The sequence below is a fragment of the Monodon monoceros genome, unplaced genomic scaffold (genome assembly GCF_005190385.1).
Source record: "Monodon monoceros isolate NGI ecotype Baffin Bay Population unplaced genomic scaffold, NGI_Narwhal_1 Super_Scaffold_12, whole genome shotgun sequence".
Taxonomy (NCBI): domain Eukaryota; kingdom Metazoa; phylum Chordata; class Mammalia; order Artiodactyla; family Monodontidae; genus Monodon; species Monodon monoceros.
This window is the reverse complement of record NW_021703768.1, coordinates 89227326-89253035: the sequence shown is the minus strand read 5'-3', so window position 1 is coordinate 89253035 and position 25710 is coordinate 89227326. Positions and strand designations below refer to the sequence as shown.

The window sequence follows — 25710 nt, the reverse complement described above, 5'->3', positions numbered from 1 at the left end:
TTAGCAAAGAAAAAATATCTTATTGGGCCTATTTTTCAATGCAAAAAGTGTTACAATACAGTGTGATGTAATAAAGGCTTCCATTTGATTGTTCACAAAGAATTCACCTGTATATATATGGGTGATGTGTACAAATACAGATACAAACATGCTCCATTTTAAGAAAACTCTATGCTAGGAAATAAGAAATTTCAAAACTCTCTAAATTTGGATACTATTTACATTACTGGAAGATTATTTTCCCAGTTAAAGGATAAACAAACACAAAGTTCCTTTTCCATAATATAAAATTAGATTCAATTTATCAGAATCTAATTTATATACAGCTTTTTAAATGAATATTTTCGTTTCATCAAGTGAGGAACAAACATGCATTAGCTTATTTTAACACTTAACTATATAGTTCAACTCAAGGCAGTTTGTGTTAAGGGTCAATTCAAGGCAGTTGTTAATAAACTGACTAAAGAATTGTTGCATACAACAGCCAGACCTGCTATGATATATTAGTAAAGATATTTAAGAATATTTCACACTAAGGACAGTAGTCTATTACTAGATGTGCAATGCACTGAGCAATTTCTCTCAATGCCTCAGTTTATTTCAAAACAGAAATAATATTTGGACGTCCTCACAGAAAAAGTGTGAGGCCTGAACAAGTATTAACATGCAAACCACTGCTTAGTATACAGTACACACTCAATTATTAAGTCATCATACAAATAATAAACCTTGGATTACAAAAATAATTCCAAATCTGGATATATGATAAGAAACATTTTCAAAGGACACTTAAAAGTGTAAATTACATGTTCTCAAGGAATAATGATTATCTGTAAATAACCAAATATCCTAGAAGGCATTCTTATATGAAAATAAGACATGAAGAAAGGTAAAATGTTATAGATGTGTAACATGTAATAATAACAGTAATATCTGAACCAAATATATGGTCTTGTATACTTGAAATTTCCTGAGAGTAGATATTAAGCATTCCCACACACACACACAAAAAGAGTTAATTACGTGGGATGATGGTTGTGTTAATTACCTTGATCTTGGCAATCATTCTACAATGTGTACCAAATCATCATGTTGTACACTTTACATATATACAATTATATTTGCTTATTATTCCTCAATGAAGTGTGTGTGTGTGTATATATATATACACACACACACATACACACACACAAATACACAGTTTCTCCCTCTGTCTTTCTTCAGTCTCTTAATAAAAAGCCAGGAAATCCTGTTATAACAGACCATTCCATTATTTCGCACAAAATTTTTACCTCCCTCAGAATAAAAGCCTAAGTCTTTACCATGGTCGTTAGGGCCCTCTAATCTGTCCTCTATCATCTCTGTCACCTCATCTCTTACCAAATCCCCCATCCCCCCTCAGTCCCCTCCAGCCACACTCATTTTCTTCTTGTTTTATAAACACACTACACACATTCCCTCCTCAGGGAGTTTACACTTGCTGCTTGAAATAGTTCCTTGGATGGCCGTTTGGGTAATGGCCGTTTGGGTACTTCCTTCTAGTCTTTCATCAAATGTCACCTTTTCAGTGAGGTCTACTCAGGCCATCCAATATCCATTTTCTCACCCCAACTAAACTTCTTACCTCCTTTTCCTTACTAAATTTTTCTCCTTAGAATTTATCACTATCTAACATCACATATATTTTACTTATGTATCTTGTTTATTGCCTATCTCCTCCTCTAGAATATAAGCTCATGAGATGATAAATTTTTATCTTTGTTTTGTTCATCTGAGTATCCCTCTGGTCAAGAACAGTGCCTGGCATATATTGCCTGGATAAATAAAAGTGTGTGAAATAAATGAAATGAAATGCATATAAAATGACTATAAAGTTAAACTAAGACAACTTAACATAGAAGTGAATACTGGAAAGTTCACACACTCACACAAACTCAAGATGCCCCTGTAGAATGTTTAATAAAAAGTAAGTAATGAGATGAAGTTCACACAGAATGAAATTTTAAAGTCAGCCACTAATGTCATAAAGCCTTATATAAATTTCTAATATACCTCTTATAACCAGAGAAATAGAGAATAAAATAATAGGAATTTTCAGTTTCCCTTTCTTAAGAACATATCTAGTTTTTAATCTAAAGGTAGTTTTCTGCCATTGATGCAGTAATCATGATGAACTAATACAGTGAGTAATACAAGCAGCAGTACTTCCTTCATGGGCTAAAATGAGAAACTGATTCCTAGCAAGTATTTGTTTAAAACAATTCCTCTGACATCAGTGAAGTCTGAGTCCTAAAACAGTGCAAAACCAATTAATTCACTTCCTTAAAGATGAAGATAATGTAATGAATCTAAAAATGATGCTATGGCTGTTTGCTTATAAAGTCCACCTAAGCAACTAAGGTCAAGAATAAAACATTCACGGAACCCTCATGCACTGCTGGTGGGAATGTAAATTGGTGCAGCCACTATGGAAAAAAGTTTGGAGTTTCCTCAAAAAACTAAAAAGAGAACTACCATATGATGAAGGAATTCAACTTCTTGGTATTTTTCTGAAGAAAATAAAAACAGTAATTAGAAAAGATACATGCACCTCTACGTTTACTACAGCATTATTTACAATAACCAAGGTATGGAAGAGATCTAAGTGTCCATCAATAGATGAATGGATAAAGAAGAATGCATAAAAAACAAGATACACACACAATGCAATATTACTCAGCCATAAAAAAGAATGAAACCTTGCCATTTGTGACAACATGGACGGACTTAGAGGGTATCATGCTAAGTGAAATAAGTCAGAGAAAGATAAATATTATATGTGGAATCTAAAAGACAAAACAAACAAGCATAGCAAAATAGAAACAGACTCATAGATACAGGGAAGAAATTGGTGCTTGCCAGAGGGGAAGAGGGTAGAGGGATGAAAGAAATAGGTAAGGGAGATTAAGAGGTACATATTTCTAGCTAAACAACAAATAAGTCATGAGGATGTATTGTACAGGATAGGGAATATAGTCAATAATATTGTAATAACTTTGTATAGTGACAGATGGCACTGACTTATGGTGATCATTTTGTAGTGTACACAAATATCAAATTACTATGATGTACACCTGGAACAAAGGTAATATTAGAAGTCAACTGTACTACAATTAAAAATAAAAAAAGAATACATTCACCAAAAATGTTAAGGACTTGTTTCTTGATACATTCAAAATTCTGAATATTACATTTGACTTTGTACAAATCTGTGTAAATTTCTTATAGTTCAGATGACCTGAGGTTGGGTTCACATACAGAGAATTCTTTTTAAATTTTTTCTACATGGCTTTACTAATAATGTGACAGAGAGAATCCACATTAACTTTCAAATAAGAGATTTCTCTTTGGAGCTACTAATGATCTCTTATGTGAATTCCAAAAGAAGCAATAAAAAATAGTAGTAAAAAATAAATTTCTACAAATTCCTACGAAGATCATTTTGTTGATAGTCATTTGTATTACATTTTAAAAAACCATGTAATATATCATTAAAAAATAAGAAGTATAAATAAAAAATATGTTATGAATCAATCTTTGTAAAATAAGAATTACATAGTTGCACACAATTAAAATATATTTTTAAGATCTCAAAGAATACACAGTGAGCCCGTAAGGGGGTATTAACTGTGAAGCACATGTTCCGTGATACATATTTCTGAATTTTTACTAAGAGTATGCAATATTTTTGTTTTTAAAACATTCACTATATCTAGAATTCATTCGTGATTTATCACTGTGCTACTTAAGAATCAATCATGCATATAGATGAAAAACAATAAAAAGTAGAATCAGATTTTGTTGCTACACATATTTGCAGAGGACTATTATTATGCAAGGAAGTCAGACAGAACAGAATAACCACACAAAAATGAAAAGGGAATTCAATGAATGTGTAATTTGAAATATTAGATCTGAGTAGATCTGAGTAGTAGTAGTAGTAGATCTGAGTAGATCTCCTGAGAAACCATCAAGGATAAGCACGCATAAGAAAAAAATAAAAAGGAAAGAGGGAAAATCATTTCTGAGAGGCCAAGATGAATAAGTTGAATAAAAACAAAAGGCTAGAACACTCCTTTTTTGGGTAATACCCAACAATAAAAATGTAAAACATAAATTTTAGCTTTCTCAAATAAAAAAAGCACATTGACTAGTTATATTACTAGTTAAACCAGTAAACAGGAAGGATTGTTGGGGAATCTGAGGAATAAGATTAATAACATTTTGGTAAGGCTTTTCCTAGTTAACTTTCATTCATTCTTCAGATGTTGTCTCAAACGTAACTTCCCTAAGTTTTCCAGTTAAAAGCGTTCATAGCACTGTGTATCTTTACAGCACTTAATAAAGTTTATAATTACATATATTGCGTGTGATTTACGAATGACCGTGAGCCTCCCCACTAGACTATAAGCTCCACCATTATATCTCTGGGTCTTAAAAGTACTCACTCAATTAGTATTTCCTGGAAACTAATTAATAAGGATTTGGAATGGCTTTGCTTTATTGTTAAGAAGGAAGTCCCCTAGGTCCCTAATTGTGTGTCTGGGGCACAGAAAATGATATCTTATGCTGATTTCATTTTGACTTCAAGGAACGTATTGCCTTCTCTTGAATCTTTAAATGGCTGGAGTAAAACAGTTAAAATAATCTTAAGTGTACAAGGATAAGAACACAAACTTGGAATTGTCATGCAAACAAGTTTTGGGTCTGTATATACTTTCACTTAGTCTTTCTTAAGATCCACAGTATGAATTTAAAAGGTAGTTCAAAGAGCCTAGAGATTGTGGCAAAAAAAACAAAGTAAAGCTGTCTGGTACATTCAGAGACTACATCCATCACTTTAAAGTGAAACTCAGCACATGATACACATCCAACAGATATCTGTTGAATGAACTGATGATACAATACACTGAGCTACCCAATTTCACATAGTAACTACTCACAGCCTCCACTTCTGTGCTATTTTTGTTTTATTGGCCCATATCCCTGGACTCTATAGAATACTTGCTCAATTAGTATTTTTTGATTGAAATGAATGAAGAAATAAAAAAGGATGATATGCCATTACGTAGAGGATGTTCCCCCAGGTTTTATTTTAAAATATTTACTATGCTGTGATTTTTAAATTCATCACCAGATGTTAATTCAAATGTCTGGCTCAATTATCCTTAAATTTGCATCTTTAATGTTTCTCTGTTCATGAATTCTACTAATGTCTCACCTAGCAGGTCTTAAGCTCACCGAGCAGTAGGCCATACATTTTCAGTTTCACCTCCCTACACTGCATAACATGATACTCTGGCAAAATGTGTTTTTAGCAAATATGTGTCAGATAAATAAAATTAGAGGAATATGAATTGGTATTTTCCTATTAATAATAGCACAAAAAGTTTTTTTCTGAAGTACTTTGTTTTATCACTTCTTTTCGTTTACCTTATACAAAAGCAAGGATTTGATTATATATTAACTTATCAAATGAAACAATGCTATTTGAATCTCTATGAAAATCTGTCAATATTTATGACAAAAGATAAACAGTTTTAGGTACAAACTCTAACTGTGGCTTTACATCAAGCACCATAAACAGGTTAGTAACTATGGAATAAGTCAGTAAATAACACTAGAATTACACTGAGATTCAGATACTTAGCTATGCTTAATATATCTGGCTTTATGAAATTAATGTAATTAGTGTCCAATAAAAAGTACAGTTCTCCTTGCTTGAACTAGCTAAAACACCAGATATTCTCTGCTAGAGTAGTAAAAAATGTAAAAATCTAAAGTATCTGCATCCATCTTGATCAGTCATAATGTTCACAGCATGCAGAGTTTAACACCATGTTAAAAAAAATAACTGTGATATGCATACAAAAATAAAGCTTCAAAACAACTGCCAAACTAGACTCTAGTTGACAGAGATAATGTTGCTAAAAATAACGTTATTTGTGATCAATGAATACCTCAAACTTAAATATATAAATTCTAAAATAATACTTTCATTACTATTTAAATTTCACAAATAAATCTCAATAGGAACCAAAAAGAAAATTTTTAAGTTAACTTTTCCAATTACACTGATATTTCATACAAAGTACATTTGTATGTTTTTCCAAATAAAGTGTTCAAACAATGGTAAAAATGCCTAATGATCTGCATAGCACTTCACACATTACAAAGAATATATTCACTGTTTGACTCTCACCATCAGTGTATCAGCTATTACCCCCAATTACTTCCTAAACCAGAGCTTGTAAAGTACATATCTGGGCCTGAAACCCAAGTTTTCATTGATTACTATGTGACTTTTTTTCCACAAAATCCTATATATCTTTATGTCTTCCTCACTTAGGACACCTGACCCCACATTTATGTATAGCTTTTATAATCTACTAATCGATTATAAATTCATTGATTGGAATATAATAGGCAATCATTAAATATCTGGTAATGACTTCCCCCATTTATAAACCCCTTCCAGACAACAGGTATATGAGGAAGGAAATGGGATAATTTTAGACCAAGTAAGATTCACCTCCACAAGAAGAAAAAGAATTAAAATTTCCCCAAACAGTCGATTTCACCTTAAAACTCTTATTTTTCAACTGATTGAAGAACTCAACATTATATAATGAGGGCAAATTAAATAAAATTAGGCAGTGGAAAACCTGAGGCATTTACAGAAATACAAGTACTCTCTTCTTTAAAAGAGATCTTTGCAAAATTTCAATGACAGAGGAAGCCGAATAAAACCTTTAAATGTGAACTTGTAACAATATCTTATTTTTAGAATATATTATGCTGTTCACTTTAGTTACTTAAAACAAAATGGCAATATTAAAGACAAGTGATAATTTGCAAGTGGACCCTTTCCATTTTGTTTCTAAAAGTACTAAGTTAAATTCCTACAGTTACATTTTAAACTACAAGAGGAAATAAGGGAAATATTTCAGTCTCATTTAATGTATGACATATTTCAAAGAGTAACCTTTAGAGCTTAGAAAATAGAAGGAAACATTCATATAAGTTGTAGTTTATAGTTTACCTACCATCTTTCCTTCTACAATTCTCATACCATTTTATAAATATTGTCAACATGGTCACTGGTTGTAATAAGGAAGGTTATCTACCTCCATAATTTAAAGGCACATACAAATTTAAAGAAAGTAAGGGATGAGATACTATTAGAAACAGGTTGGATGTATAAGAGTAGGCAAATATAATTATCAAGTTGAAGTCTGAATACTATGCAAAATTAACAAGTAGTATGAAAATTATAATATATACTTTAATATACTTATTTTAACCCATTTGAACAGCATCTATTTTCATTTAAATATAATCCCTAGATGTGACTATACTAAATGCAACTTTTAAATGGTTACTTTTATGGTATGTGAATTTCACCTCAGAATTATATCTATATAGTATATAGATAATATAATATGCAATATATATTATCACTAGAACTTATATATATGTGAACTATATATGAACTTGAACATATATGTTCCTAAAACCCTCTGAAGTTCATCTAATGATAATGGTTCAATCTTCTTGTACGGTACTTAGCATCACTATAGTGCCTGAACATAAACTGAAATCCTACAGAAAGCCAGCTTGAAAATGCATGCCATTTGATATGATGGGGTAAAAAATGACAAATAGAGGCATCAATTCCTTCCTATGACAAAAATATTAAAAATTTCTCAGTGGGTAAAGTTAAACAAAATTTTGAGATCACTCTTCATCTGTTGAGTGCTTAATAAAGAATGTAACAAATAAGTTTACAATACTTAAACTTCAATAAATAAATCAGTATTAGAACAAGCAATATGCCCAGATCATTTTAAAAATTTTTCTTCGATTTCTATTTATTGTTCATTAATGCCAACAAATAATAGCTTATACATAAGTGGAAAAAAACCCTTAATCCTCAAAGAATCATAAAAACAATTCAACTATCACTGTCCCATTCATTAAGGTATTTCATTATTACTATTTAATAAAATATTCTTAAAAATCTCTCATGGTAACATTTTTGAGCAATTTCAAGGGCTGGTTTCAAGAGCATAAAATTCATAATTAAGTTTCTCTAAAAAAATTATGATAATCACATTATTTCTTTTTATTTTTAATATAAAGGATCTTTAATGTTCAAAGTTAACTTAAAACATTAAATATTTATGTATTTAAATTTAATGTAAATTGTAACAACTATTCTTAACTTTAAATTTTAAAATATGTATTTCCTTAAAAAGGTTAAAATTTTAGTGAATTTTAAAGCACTCTACTTACGGAATTCAGAAAAAAGAAAAATTAAACGCTAAAGTTAGTGTTACAGGCATTTATCACAAATTATTCATCATTTATTACAATTATACCTCAATTAACTATATCAAAATATACATATAAACTAAATTGGAAACGTACATCAACAAATTGTATGATAAAGTGTCTCCTTTGTCCATCAGAAAATACAGAAAGGACATATTCACCAGGTTTCCCATGACTCTCTCGGACCAAGAAGTCTCCTTGTTGTTTTAACAGATCTTGCGCTTCTATTCTGGGAATTGCACCATGGTACCAATCCTGTTCTGCCAGAGGCTTCTCAATTATGGGGATCGTATCACAGAACTTGAGCAAATATTGAAAAAAAACTAAATTAGAGAAAATAGCAATTTTTTTCTGGTAAAGCTAACAGCAATTATAAATACTTCTTACCTATGTTCTTCCCTTTAATTAACCAATTAAAAGTTATATGATGAATCTGAAATTTTCATAATTTTTAAAGAAAATATGTCCTAGAGCACTGGTGCTGAAGCTTAGTACAAATACATATCCTTAAATACTTGAAGGTTATTTGTTTTTTCTATCTATCATACATAGGTACACAAAACATCAACATTTAGAGTTGGCACTTATAGTCTTATTCACCATGTCATAAAATAAATCCATATATTTAAAATTTTTCAATCAGAGAATTATGATGAAAAGAGAGTATGATCAGAGAAATTTATCATAAAATAACTTCACTTTAAAAGTTGAGTTATATCTTTTTATGGAATTAACTCTTAATCACATGGGTTGTGGACTGTCCATGTCATGGGTCCCAGGAGCACTAAGTCTTCATTTGACGCTGCTCTGTTGCTGTGCCTTCTCATTCTTATCCTTATTCCCCTGACTTCCTTAACCATTACCTCTGCCACATGGCTGGTCCTGATCCTGTACAGCAATGGCAGACAAAGCCTTAGGTGAAATAGCTTCATTGAAACCACCAATGTTCAATTACAAACATATGGCAAAAACAAGGGAGGAATATAAGTTATGAGCACAGCAGGAAAGCAAATTATCTGTTATTTTAGGAGGCCAAGTGCTAATAACAAATAGAGATAACTAAGAGCTAGTTATATTTCGTTGAAAAGTTTCTAATTAATAATAGATGAAATCACACATTTTCTGATTGCAAAAAAGTAAAAAGTTTTTTGTTTGCTTATATTTATCACCCACAGAAACTAAATTGCCCCAGGCAGTAAGAGTACTTTATGGGTAAGGTATAATAATATGCACTAACCCTTAACGTTCTCAAAACATAATATGCACAATGCCTCATAAGAAAGTCATAAATTGGAAAAATAAGAATTAACAATAAATGAAAGACAAATATTCACACATCAATCAGGTTTTTCAGGTTGATATTATGAACTCTACATAGGGACAAAATATGGTACCTTTCTGGTAAATGAGAACTAGTTTTAAAGACAGCCTGCATTGTTTTGTACCACACGAAGAGGCTTAAAACTTACTGGTCAAAGTTCCATTTTATATTATCCAAAACCCATCCGACTGATTTAAAAAAAGAAACTTGGGGCTTCCCTGGTGGCGCAGCAGTTGAGAGTCCGCCTGCTGATGCTGGGGACATGGGTTCGTGCCCCGGTCCGGGAAGATCCCACATGCCGCGGAGCGGCTGGGCCCGTGAGCCATGGCCGCTGAGCCTGCGCATCCAGAGCCTGTGCTCCGCAACGGGAGTAGGCCACCACAGTGAGAGGCCCGCGTACCGCAAGAAACAAAAACAAAACAAAACAAAAAACAAAACAAACAAAACAAAACAAAACAAAAAAAGAAACTTGGGCTTCCTTGGTGGCGCAGTGGTTGAGAGTCCGCCTGCCGATGAAGGGGACACGGGTTCGTGCCCCGGTCCGGGAAGATCCCACATGCCGCAGAGCGTCTGGGCCCGTGAGCCATGGCCGCTGAGCCTGCACGTCCGAAGCCCGTGCCCCGCAATGGGAGAAGCCACAACAGTGAGAGGCCCACGTACCACAAAAAAAAAAAAAAAAAACCTTGAGAAATCCCAATAAGACTTTTTCAAAGAGTCCACAGTTTGGTTTCTACTTCTACCACTATGATATTCTTTCATTATTTAATTGCATACATGATGTGACTGTACATGGAAATCGTTTATAAGCTAAATAAGCCTTTTTCTTTTAGTAGTAGATATGATAAATACTATATTTCAAAGAAATTTTAAATTGTGTTCCCAAAAATGGGATTAAAAATTAATTATATAAAGTACTAGCCACAACTATTAGATTAAAAAAGTATTATTTTTAAAAACAAATGCATAATCCATACAAAATTAACTTTTTGTATATACTGATACTAATAGTTTATAATTCTTAAAGTAGGTGGTCAAAATGATTAAATATTTCCTGAAAATTTTGTCACAGTGCATTTCAATACAGAAAATACTAAAAATTTTACTGTTATACAAATATTTCCAAGTCTCACCAATGGCAAAGTGTTTTATTGCTTTTTTCCAGAGGAAAAAAAAATCAATAAAATAAGAAATTCAATGTCACCTCTTGGCAAAAACCTTTTTTACTATTATCTCCCAAAAAAGGTCTACATAATAGAAAAGCATCACAAACAAGGATATCACATGCTTGATTTCTTGTCCTAATCAACCTATCCTCCCAAATTTTGATTTATTTAGAATTGTGAGAATGAAGAGCCTGGAGAATTCATTAAGTCAGAAGGGCATTTGAAATACAAAAGGTGAGCTAACACTGAGAAATTCATTTAAGGATTTGAAGGTGAGGAATACATTTTGGGGAAAAAAAAATTTATGTTTGTTTCTTTGTTTAAAAAAGAGGAGTAAATAGGAAGGAACTTACATTGCTATTTCATAGGGATTACATGTCAGTCCTCTGGGTTTATTAGTTTCTTTTGGGTAGGAAGGGAAACTTATAGAGATCTTCTGTTCCTGGCTCCTAGACAATACTGTTACGAAATGTAAGGTGAACTCACTATGAGTGTGTGTGTGTGTACATGTGTGACAGGCATACACAGGGAAAGGCTGTACTTATCCCCTGCCTGGTTCTATCAGGTCTTTCAGGAACTTCCCTGGAAACATTGGAAGGAACGTTTTAATTACTATGATTTCAATTATATTCCAATACAATTTTGCAAACTTGACAGTGATAGAATGCTGGATGTACCAGCAACAAAATCCCAGCATCCCAAAAGCCTTCATAATTACATCAAAAATGAAATGAAGCTTTTTACTTCAAATATCACAGCTTTCTAAGCCTAAGTGGGGAAAGATTTTTCCTTGTCATTAAGTTATCTAAAATTTTTGCCAAAGATATGGGGAAGGGGAAGTCTCCTTTTTAAAATGTATAGTAATCCAATACAGTTAACAAGTTATACTTAATAAGACAAGCTTTTCTGATTGACTAGGCTAACTGTTTAGTTATTTATTTTCCCTGGGCCTTATTCTTAAAGAATATTCCAGCAAAAACATACTGAGCTTAGTGAAATAAAAACATTGGTTTAAATGAAGATGCAGTGAGGAGTCAGCACAAGAAAATGAAAATATTTTTTTCTTGACTTAAGAATAAAAGGCTATTTTTGTTCTTACCCTAGTTCAGGCTAATTCCCAAGAATTCAATGAAGATTTGTATGCTTTTATCTCAAACATTTGAGCACAAGATGAGATCCTTTTTGAGAGGCAAAGACAAAAGTGTTTAAAAACAAAAATCAAAGTCTGAATCTTATTCAAATTAAGCACCCAAATACGAAACCATTAAAAAAAAAAAAAGTAAAATATAACAGCATAGAAAATATACAAGTAAACCTCTCAATGAGCTTCAACAAGCAAAATAAAACTTCAACACTAACATAAAAGTTTTTATGAATTTTTAATAACCTTAAAAGTGAATTTAATTCTTTAATATTCTTATATAAATTTAGTTATTAGTTTAATAATCTAAGTAATGAATTATTTCAGATCTAGTATAATAATATTCTATGGGGACTACAAGTAACTCACAGGATTTTAAACATTTCTCAAAAATTCCATAATGACCCCTTTAATTTTAAAGCTATATATCACTGGGAAATTTTATGGGGAGATTAAGAATCAAATGTCATATAATCAAAAGTATGAGAAGCACCAAACACTTGCAAAGGGTGAGAAATATCGGCCTACTGAAAAGGAATCTGCCTGATGGTACTAAAAGCTACTTTCACTGAAAGGGCAATGTAACCATAGGTAGGAAAAATGTATTTTATAGCAATTAGAGTTTAATAGTTGAACAAATGCATAACATAAAATGAAAACATGAATAATAATACTCTTCCTGCCACTTTTTTGCAAATTTCTAAACAGTTATGTTTTGAATGCATTGAATGAGTTAATTATTAAAATAATGAAAAACAAAGACTATGTGGGATATTTGATCTTCATGATTGTTTCAGGCAGACAAACAGGATGTAAAACAATGGTTCCATCGTTAACAGGCACTAAGACCTATCTGTAAATTGACAAATTCTATTTTTTTTTTAGCAATAAAGTAGAACTGATCACTGTTTTCATACACTGATAGCTTAGTTATTTTTATTATAAATATACTTTACCTAATGTTCACTTTCCACTATGAAGCAACAAAATTCTTATGTGCAAATTTCTTAATTAACAATTTTTTGTACTTTTTGAAAATTTGAGTTTGTTCAGTCTTTAGCTAATAATATAACTATGGTCTATCATAATAACTAGGTAGAATTAAAAGCTGAAAAAATTCACATTCTTATACAATTCTTCCCAAAACTTTATTTAAAAAGATAAACACCTAGGCCAAACTCGAATATTACCTTACTTCCACTGCTTTCTATTTCCCTGATTGCCTATTTTTTTTTAATAACATCTTTATTGGAGTAGAATTGCTTTACAATGGTGTGTTAGTTTCTGCTTTATAACAAAGTGAATCAGCTATACATATACATATATCCCCATATCTCCTCCCTCTTGCATCTCCCTCCCACCCTCCCTTTCCCACCCCTCTAGGTGGTCACAAAGCACCGAGCTGATCTCCCTGTACTATGTGGCTGCTTCCCACTAGCTATCTATTTTACATTTCAAAGTATATATAAGCCCATGACACTCGCTCACTTTGTCCCAGCTTACTGTTCCCCCTACCCAGTCCACAAGGCCATTCTTTACGTCTGCATCTTTATTCCTTTCCTCCCTCTAGGTTCTTCAGAAACATTTTTTTCTTTCAGATTCCATATATATGTGTTAGCATACGGTATTTGTTTTTCTCTTTCTGACTTACTTCACTCTGTATGACAGACTCTAGGTCCATCCACCTCACTACAAATAACTCAATTTCGTTTCTTTTTATAGCTGAGTAATATTCCATTGTATATACGTGCCACATCTTCTTTATCCATTCATCTGTCGATGGAAACTTAAGTTGCTTCCATGTCCTGGCTATTGTAAATAGAGCTGCAATGAACATTGCAGTACATGACTCGTTTTGAATTATGGTTTTCTCAGGGTATATGCCCAGTAATGGGATTACTGGGTCAGATGGTAGTTCTATTTTTACTATTTTAAGGAACCTCGATACTGTTCTGCATAGTGGGTGTATCAATTTACATTCCCACCAACAGTGCAAGAGGGTTCCCTTTTCTCCACACCCTTTCCAGCATTCATTGTTTGTACATTTTTTGATGATGGCCATTCTGACTGGTGTGAGGTGATACCTCATTGTAGTTTTGATTTGCATTTCTCTAAGGATTAAAGATATTGAGAATTCTTTCATGTGTTTGTTGGCAATCTGTGTATTTTCTTTGGAGAAATGTCTATTTAGGTCTTCTGCCAATTTTTGGATTGGGTTGTTTGTTTTTTTGTTATTGAGCTGCATGAGCTGCTTGTAAATTTTGGAGATTAATCCTTTGTCAGTTGCTTCATTTGCAAATATTTTCTGCCATTCTAAGGGTTGTCTTTTTCCTCTTGTTTATGGTTTTCTTTGCTGTGCAAAACCTTTTAAGTTTCATTAGGTCTCACTTGTTTATTTTTGTTTTTATTTCCATTTCTCTAGGAGGTGGGTCAAAAAGGATCTTGCTGTGATTTATGTCATAGAGTGTTCTGCCTATGTTTTCCTCTAAGAGTTTGATAGTGTCTGGCCTTACATTTAAGTCTTTAATCCATTTTGAGTTTATTTTTGTGTATGGTGTTAGGGAGTGTTCTAATTTCATTCTTTTACATGTAGCTGTCCAGTTTTCCCAGCACCACTTATTGAAGAGGCTGTCTTTTCTCCACTGTATATTCTTGCCTCCTTTATCAAAGATAAGGTGACCATATGTGCATGGGTTTATCTCTGGGCTTACTATCCTATTCCAATGATCTATATTTCTGTTTTTGTGCCAGTACCATACTGTCTTGATAACTGCAGCTTTGTAATATAGTCTGAAGTCAGGGAGCCTGATTCCTCCAGCTCCATTTTTCTTTCTCAAGATTGCTTTGGCTATTCAGGGTCTTTTGTGTTTCCATACAAATTGGGCAATTTTTTGTTCTAGTTCTGTGAAAAATGCCATTGGTACTTTGATAGGGATTGCATTGAATCTATAGATTGCTTTGGGTAGTATAGTCATTTTCACAATGTTTATTCTTCCAATCCAAGAGCATGGTATATCTCTCCATCTGTTTTTATCATCTTTAATTTCTTTCATCAGTGTCTTATAATTTTCTGCATACAGGTCTTTTGTCTCCTTAGGTAGGTTTATTCCTAGGTTTTTTATTCTTTTTGTTGCAATGGTGAATAGGAGTGTTTCCTTAATTTCTCTTTCAGATTTTTCATCATTATTGTATAGGAATGCAAGAGATTTCTGTGCATTAATTTTGTATCCTGCTACTTTACCAAATTCATTGATTAGCTCTAGTAGTTTTCTGGTTGCATCTTTAGGATTCTCTATGTATAGTATCATGTCATCAGCAAACAGTGATAGCTTTACTTCTTCTTTTCTGATGTGGATACCTTTTATTTCTCTTTCTTCTCTGATTGCTGTTGCTAAAATGTCCAAAAGTCTGTTGAATACTGGGGCTGAGAGTGGGCAACCTTGTCTTGCTCCTGATATTAGTGGCAATGGTTTAACTTTTTCACCATTGAGAACGATGATGGCTGTGTGTTTGTCATATATGGCCTTTATTATGTTGAAGTAAGTTCCCTCTATGCCTACTTTCTGGAGAGTTTTTATCATAAATGGCTGTTGAATTTTATCGAAGGCTTTCTCTGCATCTATTGAGATGATCATATGTTTTTTCTCCTTCAATTTGTTAATATGGTGTATCACACTGATTGATTTGCATATATTGAAGAATCCTTGCATTCCTGGGGTAAACCCCACTTGATCATGGTGTATGATCCTTTTACTGTGCTGTTGGATTCTGTTTGCTAGTATTTTGTTGAGGATTTTTGCATCTATGTTCAACAGTGATATTGGCCTGTAGTTTTCTTTCTTTGTGACACCTTTGTCTGGTTTTGGTATCAGGGTGATGGTGACCTCATAGAATGAGTTTGGGAGTGTTCCTCCCTCTGCTATATTTTGGAAGAGTTTGAGAAGGATAGGTGTTAGCTCTTCTCTAAATGTTTGATAGAATTTGCCTGTGAAGCCATCTGGTTCTGGGCTTTTGTTTATTAGAAGATTTTTAAGCACAGTCTCAATTTCAGTGCTTGTGATTGGTCTGTTTATATTTTCTTTTTCTTCCTGGTTCTGTCTTGGAAGGCTGTGTTCTTCTAATAATGTGTCCATTTCTTCCAGGTTGTCCACTTTATTGGCATATAGTTGCTTGTAGTAATCTCCCATGCTCCTTTGTATTTCTGCAGTGTCAGTTGTTACTTCTCCTTTTTCATTTCTAATTCTACTGATTTGAGTCTTCTCCTTTTTTTTCTTCATGAGTCTGGCTAATGGATTATCAATTTTGTTCATCTTCTCAAACGACCAGCTTTTAGTTTTATTGATCCTTGCTATTGTTTCCTTCATTTCCTTTTCATTTATTTCTGATCTGATCTTTATGATTTCTTTCCTTCGGCTAACTTTGGGTTTTTTTTGTTCTTCTTTCTCTAATTGCTTTAAGTGTAAGGTTAGGTTGTTTATTGGAGATGTTTCTTGTTTCTTGAGGTAGGGCTGTATTGCTATAAACTTCCCTCTTAGAACTGCTTTTGCTGTATCCCATAGGTTTTGGGTCGTCATGTTTTCACTGTCATTTGTTTCTAGGTATTTTTTGATTTCCTCTTTGGTTTCTTCAGTGATCTCTTGGTTATTAAGTAGTATATTGTTTAGCCTCCATGTGTTTGTATTTTTTACAGATTATTTTCCTGTAATCAATATCTAGTCTGATAGCGTTGTGGTCGGAAAAGATACTTCATATGATTACAATTTTCTCAAATTTACCAAGGCTTGATTTGTGACCCAAGATATGATCTATCCTGGAGAAAGTTCCATGAGCACTTGAGAAGAAAATGTATTCTGTTGTTTTTGGATGGAATGTCCTATAAATGTCAATTAAGTCCATCTTGTCTAATGTGTCATTTAAAGCTTGTGTTTCCTTATTTATTTTCATTTTAGATAATCTGTCCATTGGTGAAAGTGGGGTGTTAAAGTGCTCTACTATGATTGTGTTACTGCTGATTTCCCCTTTTATGGCTGTTAGCATTTGCCTTATGTATTGAGGTGCTCCTATGTTGGGTGCATAAATATTTACAATTGTTATATCTTCTTCTTGGACTGATCCCTTGATTATTATGTAGTGTCTTTCTTTGTCTCTTCTAATAGTCTTTATTTTAAAATCTATTTTGTCTGATATGAGAATCACTACTCCAGCTTTCTTTTGATTCCCATTTGCATGGAATATCTTCTTCCAGCTCCTCACTTTCAGTCTGTACGTGTCACTAGGTCTAAAGTGGGTCTCCTGTAGACAGCATATATACAGGTCTTGTTTTTGTATCCATTCAGCCAGTCTATGCCTTTTGGTTGGAGCACTTAATCTATTTACATTTTAGGTAATTATTGATATGTATGTTCCTATTAGTATTTTCTTAATTGTTTGGGGTTTGTTATTGTAGGTATTTTCCTTCTCTTGTGTTTCCTGCCTAGAGAAGTTCCTTTAGCATTTGTTGTAAAGCTGGTTTGGTGGTGCTGAACTCTCTCAGCTTTTGCTTGTCTATAAAGGTTTTAATTTCCCCGTCAAATCTGAATGAGATCCTTGCTGGCTAGAGCAATCTTGGTTGTAGGTTCTTCCGTTTCATCACTTTAAATATGTCCTGCCACTCCCTTCTGGCTTGCAGAGTTTCTGCTGAAAGATCAGCTGTTAACCTTATGGGGATTCCCTTGTTTGTTGTTGTTTTTCCCTTGCTGCTTTTAATATTTTTTCTTTGTATTTAATTTCTGAAAGTTTGATTAATATGTGTCTTTGTGTGTTTCTCCTTGTATTTATCCTGTATGGGACTCTCTGTGCTTCCTGGACTTGATTAACTATTTCCTTTCCCATATTAGGGAAGTTTTCAACTATAATCTCTTCAAATATTTTCTCAATTCCTTTCTTTTCCTATTCTTTTTCTGGGACCCCTATAATTCGAATGTTGGTGGGTTTAATGTTGTCCCAGAGGTCTCTGAGACTGTCCTCAATTCTTTTCATTCTTTTTTCTTTATTCTGCTCTGCAGTAGTTATTTCCACTATTTTATCTCCCAGGTCACTTAACCGTTGATTGATCCCTTCTAGAGAATTTTTAATTTCATTTATTGTGTTGTTCATCATTGTTTGCTCTTTAGTTCTTATAGGTCCTTGTTGAACGTTTCTTGTATTTTCTCCATTCTATTTCCAAGATTTTGGATCCTCTTTACTATCATTACTCTGGATTCTTTTTAGGTAGACTGCCTATTTCCTCTTCATTTGTTTCGTCTGGTGGGTTTTTACCTTGCTCCTTCATCTGTCGTGTGTTTCTCTGTCTTCTCATTTTGCTTAACTTACTGTGTTTGGGGTCTCCTTTTTGCAGGCTGTAGGTTCGTACTTCCTGTTGTTTTTGCTATTGGCCCCCAGCAGCTAAGTTTGGTTCAGTGGGTTGTGTAGACTTCCTGGTGGAGGGGACTAGTGTCTGTGTTCTGGTGGATGAGACTGGATCTTGTCTTTCTGGTGGGCAGGTCCACATCCAGTGGTGTATTTTTGGGGTGTCTGTGACCTTACTATGATTTTAGGCAGCTTCTCTGCTAATGGGTGGGGTTGTGCTCCTGTCTTGCTAGTTGTTTGGCATAGCGTGTCCAGCACTGTAGCTTGCTGGTCGTTGAATGGAGCTGGGTCTTAGCGTTGAGATGGAGATCTCTGGGAGAGCTTTCGCCATCTGATATTACGTGGAGCTGGGAGGTCTCTGGTGGACCAATGTCCTGAACTTGGCTCTCCCACCTCAGAGGCACAGGCCTGACACCTGGCCAGAGCACCAAGATCCTGTCAGCCACACGGCTCAGAAGAAAAGAGAGAAAAAAAGAAAGGAAGAAAGAATAAAATAAAATATAGTTATTAAAATAGCAAATATTAAAAATAAATTAAAAAGTGATTCAAAAAAGAAGAAAAACAAAAAACTGACAGACAGAACCCTACAACAAATGGTAAAAGCAAAGCTATACAGAAAACCTCACACACAGAAGCATACACATACACACTCACAAAAAGAGAAAAAGGAAAAAAATATATATATATTGTTGCTCCCAAAGTCCACCGCCTCAATTTTGGGCTGATTTCTTGTCCATTCAGGTATTCCACAGATGCAGGGTTCATCAAGTTGATTGTGGAGATTTATTCTGCTGCTCCTGAACCTGCTGGGAGAGATTTCCCTTTCTCTTTTTTGTTCGCACAGCTCCTGGGGTTCAGCTTTGGATTTGGCCCCGCCTCTGTGTGTAGGTCGCCTAAGGGCATCTGTTCTTCGCTCAGACAGGACGGGGTTAAAGCAGCAGCTGATTCGGGGGCTCTGGCTCAGTAAGGCCGGGAGGAGGGAGGGGTATGGAGTGCGGGGCAAGCCTGTGGCGGCAGAGGCCAGCGTGACGTTGCACCAGCCTGAGGTGCGCCGTGCGTTCTCCCAGGGAAGTTGTCCCTGGATCCCGGGACCCTGGCAGTGGCGGGCTGCACTACCTCCCAACAGGGGAGGTGTGGATAGTGACCTGTGGTTGCACACAGGCTTCTTGGTGGCTGCAGCAGCAGCCTTAGCATTTCATGCCCATCTCTGGGGTCCACACTGATAGCCACGGCTCGAGCCAGTCTCTGGAGCTCGTTTATGCTGTGCTCTGAATCCCCTCTCCTGCAGCACCCAGAAGCAATGGTCTTTTGCCTCTTCGGCAGCTCCAGACTTTTTCCCGGACTCCCTCCCAGCTAGTTGTGGTGAACTAGCCGCCTTCAGGCTGTGTTCACGCAGCCAACCCCAGTCCTCTCCCTGGGATCCGAGCTTCAGCTCCCAGCAACCCCCGGCCCCGGCGGGTGAGCAGACAAGCCTCTTGGGCTGGTGAGTGCTGGTCAGCACCAATCCTCTGTGCAGGAATCTCTCCCCTTTGCCCTCCGCACCCCTGTTGCTGGCTCTCCTCCGTGGCTCTGAAGCTTCCCCTCTCCACCCCCCACAGTCTCTGCCAATGAAGGGGCTTTTTAGTGTGTGGAAACTTTTCCTCCTTCACAGCTCCCTCCCATTGGTGCAGGTCCCATCCATATTCTTTTGTCTTTGTTTCTTCTTTTTTCTTTTGCCCTACCCAGGTACCTAGGGTCTTTCTTCCCTTTTGGGACGTCTGAGGTCTTCTGCTAGCATTCAGTAGGTATTCTGTAGGAGTTGTTCCACATGTAGATGTATTTCTGATGTATTTGTGGGGAGGAAGGTGATCTCCGCGTCTTACTCTTTCGCCATCTTGAAGGTCTCCCCCCCCACTCCCGATTGCCTCTTTACGCACCATCTCGGATCTCTAACAAGAGACACTATCTCTAGCAAAATATATTTTCTTAAAAGTCATTCATTTTTGGTCTCACACTTCTGCTTCCTCCACTACCTTCTGATTTCCCCTCACTTTGCTCTTTTTTTCCCCTGCTTTAGTTCCCTTACTCATCTTCTCTTTATTAGTAATCATTCTTTTTTCTTTATCTTTTTTATCCATTTACTTTTTCCAATTGTGCTTGTGACTTTGATTCATTCTCCCTCATCCCATCATATCACTGCAATTTTTTCTACAGCTTTATTTTTTCTGTATCAAATATCCTTACCTTAATTTCATGCAATATTACATATAAAATGTGCCACAGTATCAACAATAACATTTTAGTCCATTAACTATTCAGTGCCAATGTTATACTACACATCTCAACTAAAACTATTACCAGATCATTCTAATGAGTCAGTATGAAATCATAGCTCAGTAAATTTAAACATTTATCATCAAGTTGGGATTGCGTATATAGAATATAGCATCATTCTGACATGATGTGGGTTATTTGTTTTAAGCATTTGAGCAAACACATAAAAGTACAGATTTACTCTCTATATAATGAAATTAAAGAAAATAAATCCTGATAAGCTCTTCTTGAAAAATTATGTATGATAATACTAGTGATTCAAAACTTGCAACTCTGAGAATAATATTTAGTTTTCCTAAACATGGCTAACTATATTGGAGAATTCAGTGTATTTATGTCAGTGATATGATGTAAGAAACTTAATTTTTATTTTCTCTTGTTTCTCATTTTTCTACATCTGAGTGTCTGGGCTAAATAAATAAATAAATACTAAGACCTTCAGAATAAAGGAAGACAACCAAGGTTTAAAATACATAATATTTAAGCTGAACTTAACAACACACCTTGTCAGAAGAAGTACAAGGTTGTTCTGCTAGACACAAAGGAAAACACTAAAAAAAAATAAGCAATTTATTATGTTATGAATGAAAATAACTATATTGCCCTATGCCAATGGTGGAAGCCAAGTGTTACAATACCAACATGATAACTGATATACAACTTAAACACAGCTAAATGATAGTTTGCTAATTTTCTAAATAGAAGCAAATAAACAAATCTTATTTACTATATTATTATATATAATGGATGCACATCTTTATTTTTCAGTATTTTTATTTTCTAAATTCAAATGCAAAGTAATTCAAAAATTAAAATAAACTATATGTCAACAGAATCCAGAAAAATATTAATTTTAAAGAGACAAAAGAATAATAATTCTTCTGACATCTAAAGAACAATTATCTGGAGCAAAATGTACTTTATTCTGGTTTTAAAGAACATTTTTCAAAGAGTGCTACTATTATAAGGGTGTTCTGTACTCCACAGATCAGTGAACAACTAGTACTCACAAGGGGCTGTAAGATGGAACAAACTGTTTGCTCAGCCACTTATAACAAAAATTCTGCAGTAAAGCAATGGCTCTGGAGAAAGGGCAGTATTCTTGACATGACTAGAACAGATCTCATCAAATATATTGTGGTTTGAAAGATTTTCAATGGAAATGGACCCTCTTGATTGCCAGTAGGCTTTCAGATTATACTATGAATCCTGTCTAACACCTCTGTCCTTGACTTCAGAAGCAGTCTAGGAGAAATAGTCCTCAATGCAAATTTATAACCTCCTGAAGCATGGAAAGATGCTGGCTGTGGAGTAGACCTCAGTATGTGGAGGTACTATGGATAGGTTATTTAACTCTTTTAGTACAGTGGAAAAAAAAGAAAACATGCTTGGAGCTGACATCAGATACTGTATTCAGTTAAAGCCAGATTCATCTAAAGCTAATTATCTAACATTCTTCCTTCTAGCAACACTGTTGATCAAAGTGTTCCATTAGACTGTCTTCACAGATAGCTCTACATTTTAGTCACACTGTAAAAAAAATGGTAAAATAAGTAGCTATGATAAGTTCAATGGGAATATTATCATGATTAATTCATTTCCCTATGTATAATGCAATCAATTGTTTTATTTTATCTAAAATTATGCTCTCTAGTTCCAATTTTTGTATGTTTATTTGAGTAAACAGTGATTTCATAGTTGCTGCTTTTTTAAGATTTTAAATTAAACATGCTTCCACACAGAAAAAAAATGAATTTGGATGTCTACCTCACACCATACACAGCTATTAACTTGTAATAGATCAAAGACCTACATGTAAAAGCTAAAACTATAAAACTCTAGAAGGAAACACAGTTGAAAACTGGCATGACCTTGCATTAGTCAATGGTTTTTTAGATACAACACCAAAAGCATGTGAAATGAAAGAAAATTAGATAAATTGGACTTTGGCAAAATTTAAAACTTTTGTGTGTCAAAGAACATTACCAAGAAAGTGAAAAGACAATTCACAAAATGAGAAAAATTTTTTTCAAATTATATATCTGAAAAGGGGCTTGTATCCTGAATATATAAAGAACTCATAACTCAACAATGAAAAATACCACCAATTAAAACGTGTGCAAAGGATATGAACAGTAATATCTCTGAAGAACATATGCAAGTGACCAATAATCACATTAAAAGATGCTCAACATCATTAGTCATCAGGAAAATGCAAATAAAACTACAATGAGATACCACTTCATATTTACTAGGATGCCTATAATTTTTAAAAAATGAAAAAATAACAAGCGTTGAGACTGTAGAGAAATTGGAAAACTCATGCATTATATACACTGCTGGTGGGAATGCAAAATGTGCAACCACTGTGGAAAACAGTTTGGCAGTTCCTCAAAAACCTAAACATAGAATTACCACACAACCCAGCAATTCCTCGGTATATAACTGAAAGAACTGAAAACATACATTCACTTAAAAACTTGCATGTGAATGTTCATTGCAGCATTATTCATAATAGCCAAAGATGGAACAACCCAAATGTCCATCAGCTGATGAATGGATAAACTATATATGATAAATCCATACAAGGGATTATTCAGTCATAAAAAGGAATGAAGTATTGATACATGCTACAACATGGATGAACCTTGAAAACATTACACTAAGTTGAAAGAAACTAGAGAAAAAAGGTCACATATTGTGTGACTCTTTTTATGTGAAATGTCCAGAATAAGCAAATCCATAGGGATGAAAAATAGATGAGTGATTACCAGAAAATTGAAAAGGGGGGGAATTAAGACTAATTGCTAACAGAAATGCAGTTGCTTATTGCGGAGATTGAAAGGTTCAGGAATTCTATAGTGGTGATGGTTGCACAACATAATGAATATACTAAAACCACTGTGTGTACACTTTGAAATGCTGATTTTTGTGTTGCATGAAGTATATCACAATAAAATACTTTAAATAGGCGTAAGTCTGCCATTTTGCAGGGTTTTCAAAAAATGTTTTTTATGAAGAAAAAAATCATTTGTAGCAATTAAAAATTTTCCTTCCTCTATGTTACCTTTACCAAACTAGAATACTCCAAAAAATACTAAATTATGTCAGAAAAAAATTTTAAATTACAACTAAGGAGCCTCTAAATTTTATCCATCTTAGATTATCATACTTAATACCTGAAACCTTCACATTCGCAGTGACTTAAAACCTCAGTTACCTCTGTAGTCGAGGGGAAAATCTTCTTCAAATAAATAGGATATCTAACACCTCACAGAAATAGTTCTGTACCTTTATTCATTGTGTACCACACATCATAAACTACAGACTATCTCAATCTTTTTAGTTCATGAAATTTCTGAATAAATCAGGCAATATCAAAGGGCACTTAACTGATGGAGATAATGATTGCCTTAATCATGAAGATAAAAATGTGATCAACTGGGGGAGAAGTGACCGTTCCCTAGAATTCTCAATTAACAGAGGGAACATATTCTTAAATGAAATGGGCATTTCATAGCTTCAAGGATGTTCATAAATTTATTAAAAATGTATATCTGAATGAGGCACATGTTTTGTGGGAAAGGCACTTCATTTCAGGTAAAAGCAGTTTGTAAACACCAAATTTTAACCTATATCAATCACTGTCAATTTAGTAATTTTACTGAAGAATAAAGTAATTTTATTCTTCAGTAAAATTACTTAAGAATTTTATTAAGTAAAATTACTTATAATAATTTACTTTTAAGTGGAGAAAACAATATGCAAATACTTTCAGATATTCAAAAAGTTATGGTTTATACCAATTAATTATGAAGATTGTACATACTATACCTGACACACTTTTAGGAGTGCTAACCCTATACAACTTCATCTTAATGAACAAATAGGATTTTTTTTATTTAGATGTAAATTAGTGTGTCTTGAAAGAAAAAACCTCTCTCGTCTTCAGATTAACCCTGATTTATCAAAACTGGCTCTGTCTAGAGCCAAAAGCTGAACTTCCATAACAATGAACTTCAAAGTAATGTAGGGAAAAAAACAAACATGGGAAATGGTACCCCATTCCCATAGAATTCTTATTTTTCTGTCATTAGCTAAACTTTTTAAGCTCTAAATTCCACTCTCCTACATTTCCATCTAAGAATAAAACTAAAGGAAACCTTGAGTTTATAATGAGCCTTGGCTCTCAAGTATTTCAGACATTTTACTCAAGTCAAGCTTGATCTCTAACAGCACACAGGAAGAAAAAATGGTGGGGGACACCTTTCACAAATCAGCTATTAGGTGCTGGCACAAAGACCTCTGACCTAAGTGAAATAAAGGTGAGTTAATTACAACTTAATTATGTCCTGTGTTTCACTGACTCAATTTAATGTTAAATAATTTTATAAACGGTTCACTGAGGTATTTGAACATTTCTTCTCAAGAACTACATTTGTTTTTTAAAAAACTGTTTTTAAATATTTCCTTTTTTAGACCTGTTTTTCTTTTTTCTTCTAATAAAAGTTATCAAAAGACTCTCTTCATAGAGTCTCTGAAACTTCTTATAAACTCTTAATCAAGTCTCCTATACTTTATTTTGACTGTCAAATCATAACAAAACAAGTCCTATGAACTAGTATTTATCTGTAAAGTTGTAAATTTAAGAAAACAAAAGTAGGAGATAAGATTTGAAAGAGACTTACTCTATCATGTAGCTCTTGCCCATAATTATTTTTATTTTCACTTGCTATTTAATGCCATATGAGATGGTCTACATTAGTTCTACTCCCATAGAACACTTCAGCATATTGGAAGTGACAATGGCAGCATCAAAGGTTAAAATCTATCTCTTTTACACAAAAATATAATTTCCTGCTTTTTTGTTAATTAAAATACTTGACGCTTTGCCACAATTGTACATAAAAGATTGTTGCCTGAGTGGAATAAATATGGGAACATGTGTTTTATATTAAAAAGGAATTAGAACAAATAAATCCAAAATGTGAATGGACATTTAACTAATCTAA

The 25710-nt window shown here is 33.9% G+C and overlaps 1 protein-coding gene across 4 annotated transcripts in view; it reads right to left on the bottom strand.

Annotated features, from left to right (window-relative positions):
* FER (FER tyrosine kinase) overlaps positions 1-25710 on the bottom strand; it is a 466661-nt gene that overhangs the window by 225344 nt on the left and 215607 nt on the right. For all 4 annotated transcript variants that reach the window (XM_029216683.1, XM_029216684.1, XM_029216685.1 and 1 more), the window contains one exon: positions 8470-8673. In XM_029216683.1, coding sequence (XP_029072516.1) covers positions 8470-8673 — 204 coding nt within the window. The remainder of the gene's footprint in view (positions 1-8469; positions 8674-25710) is intronic.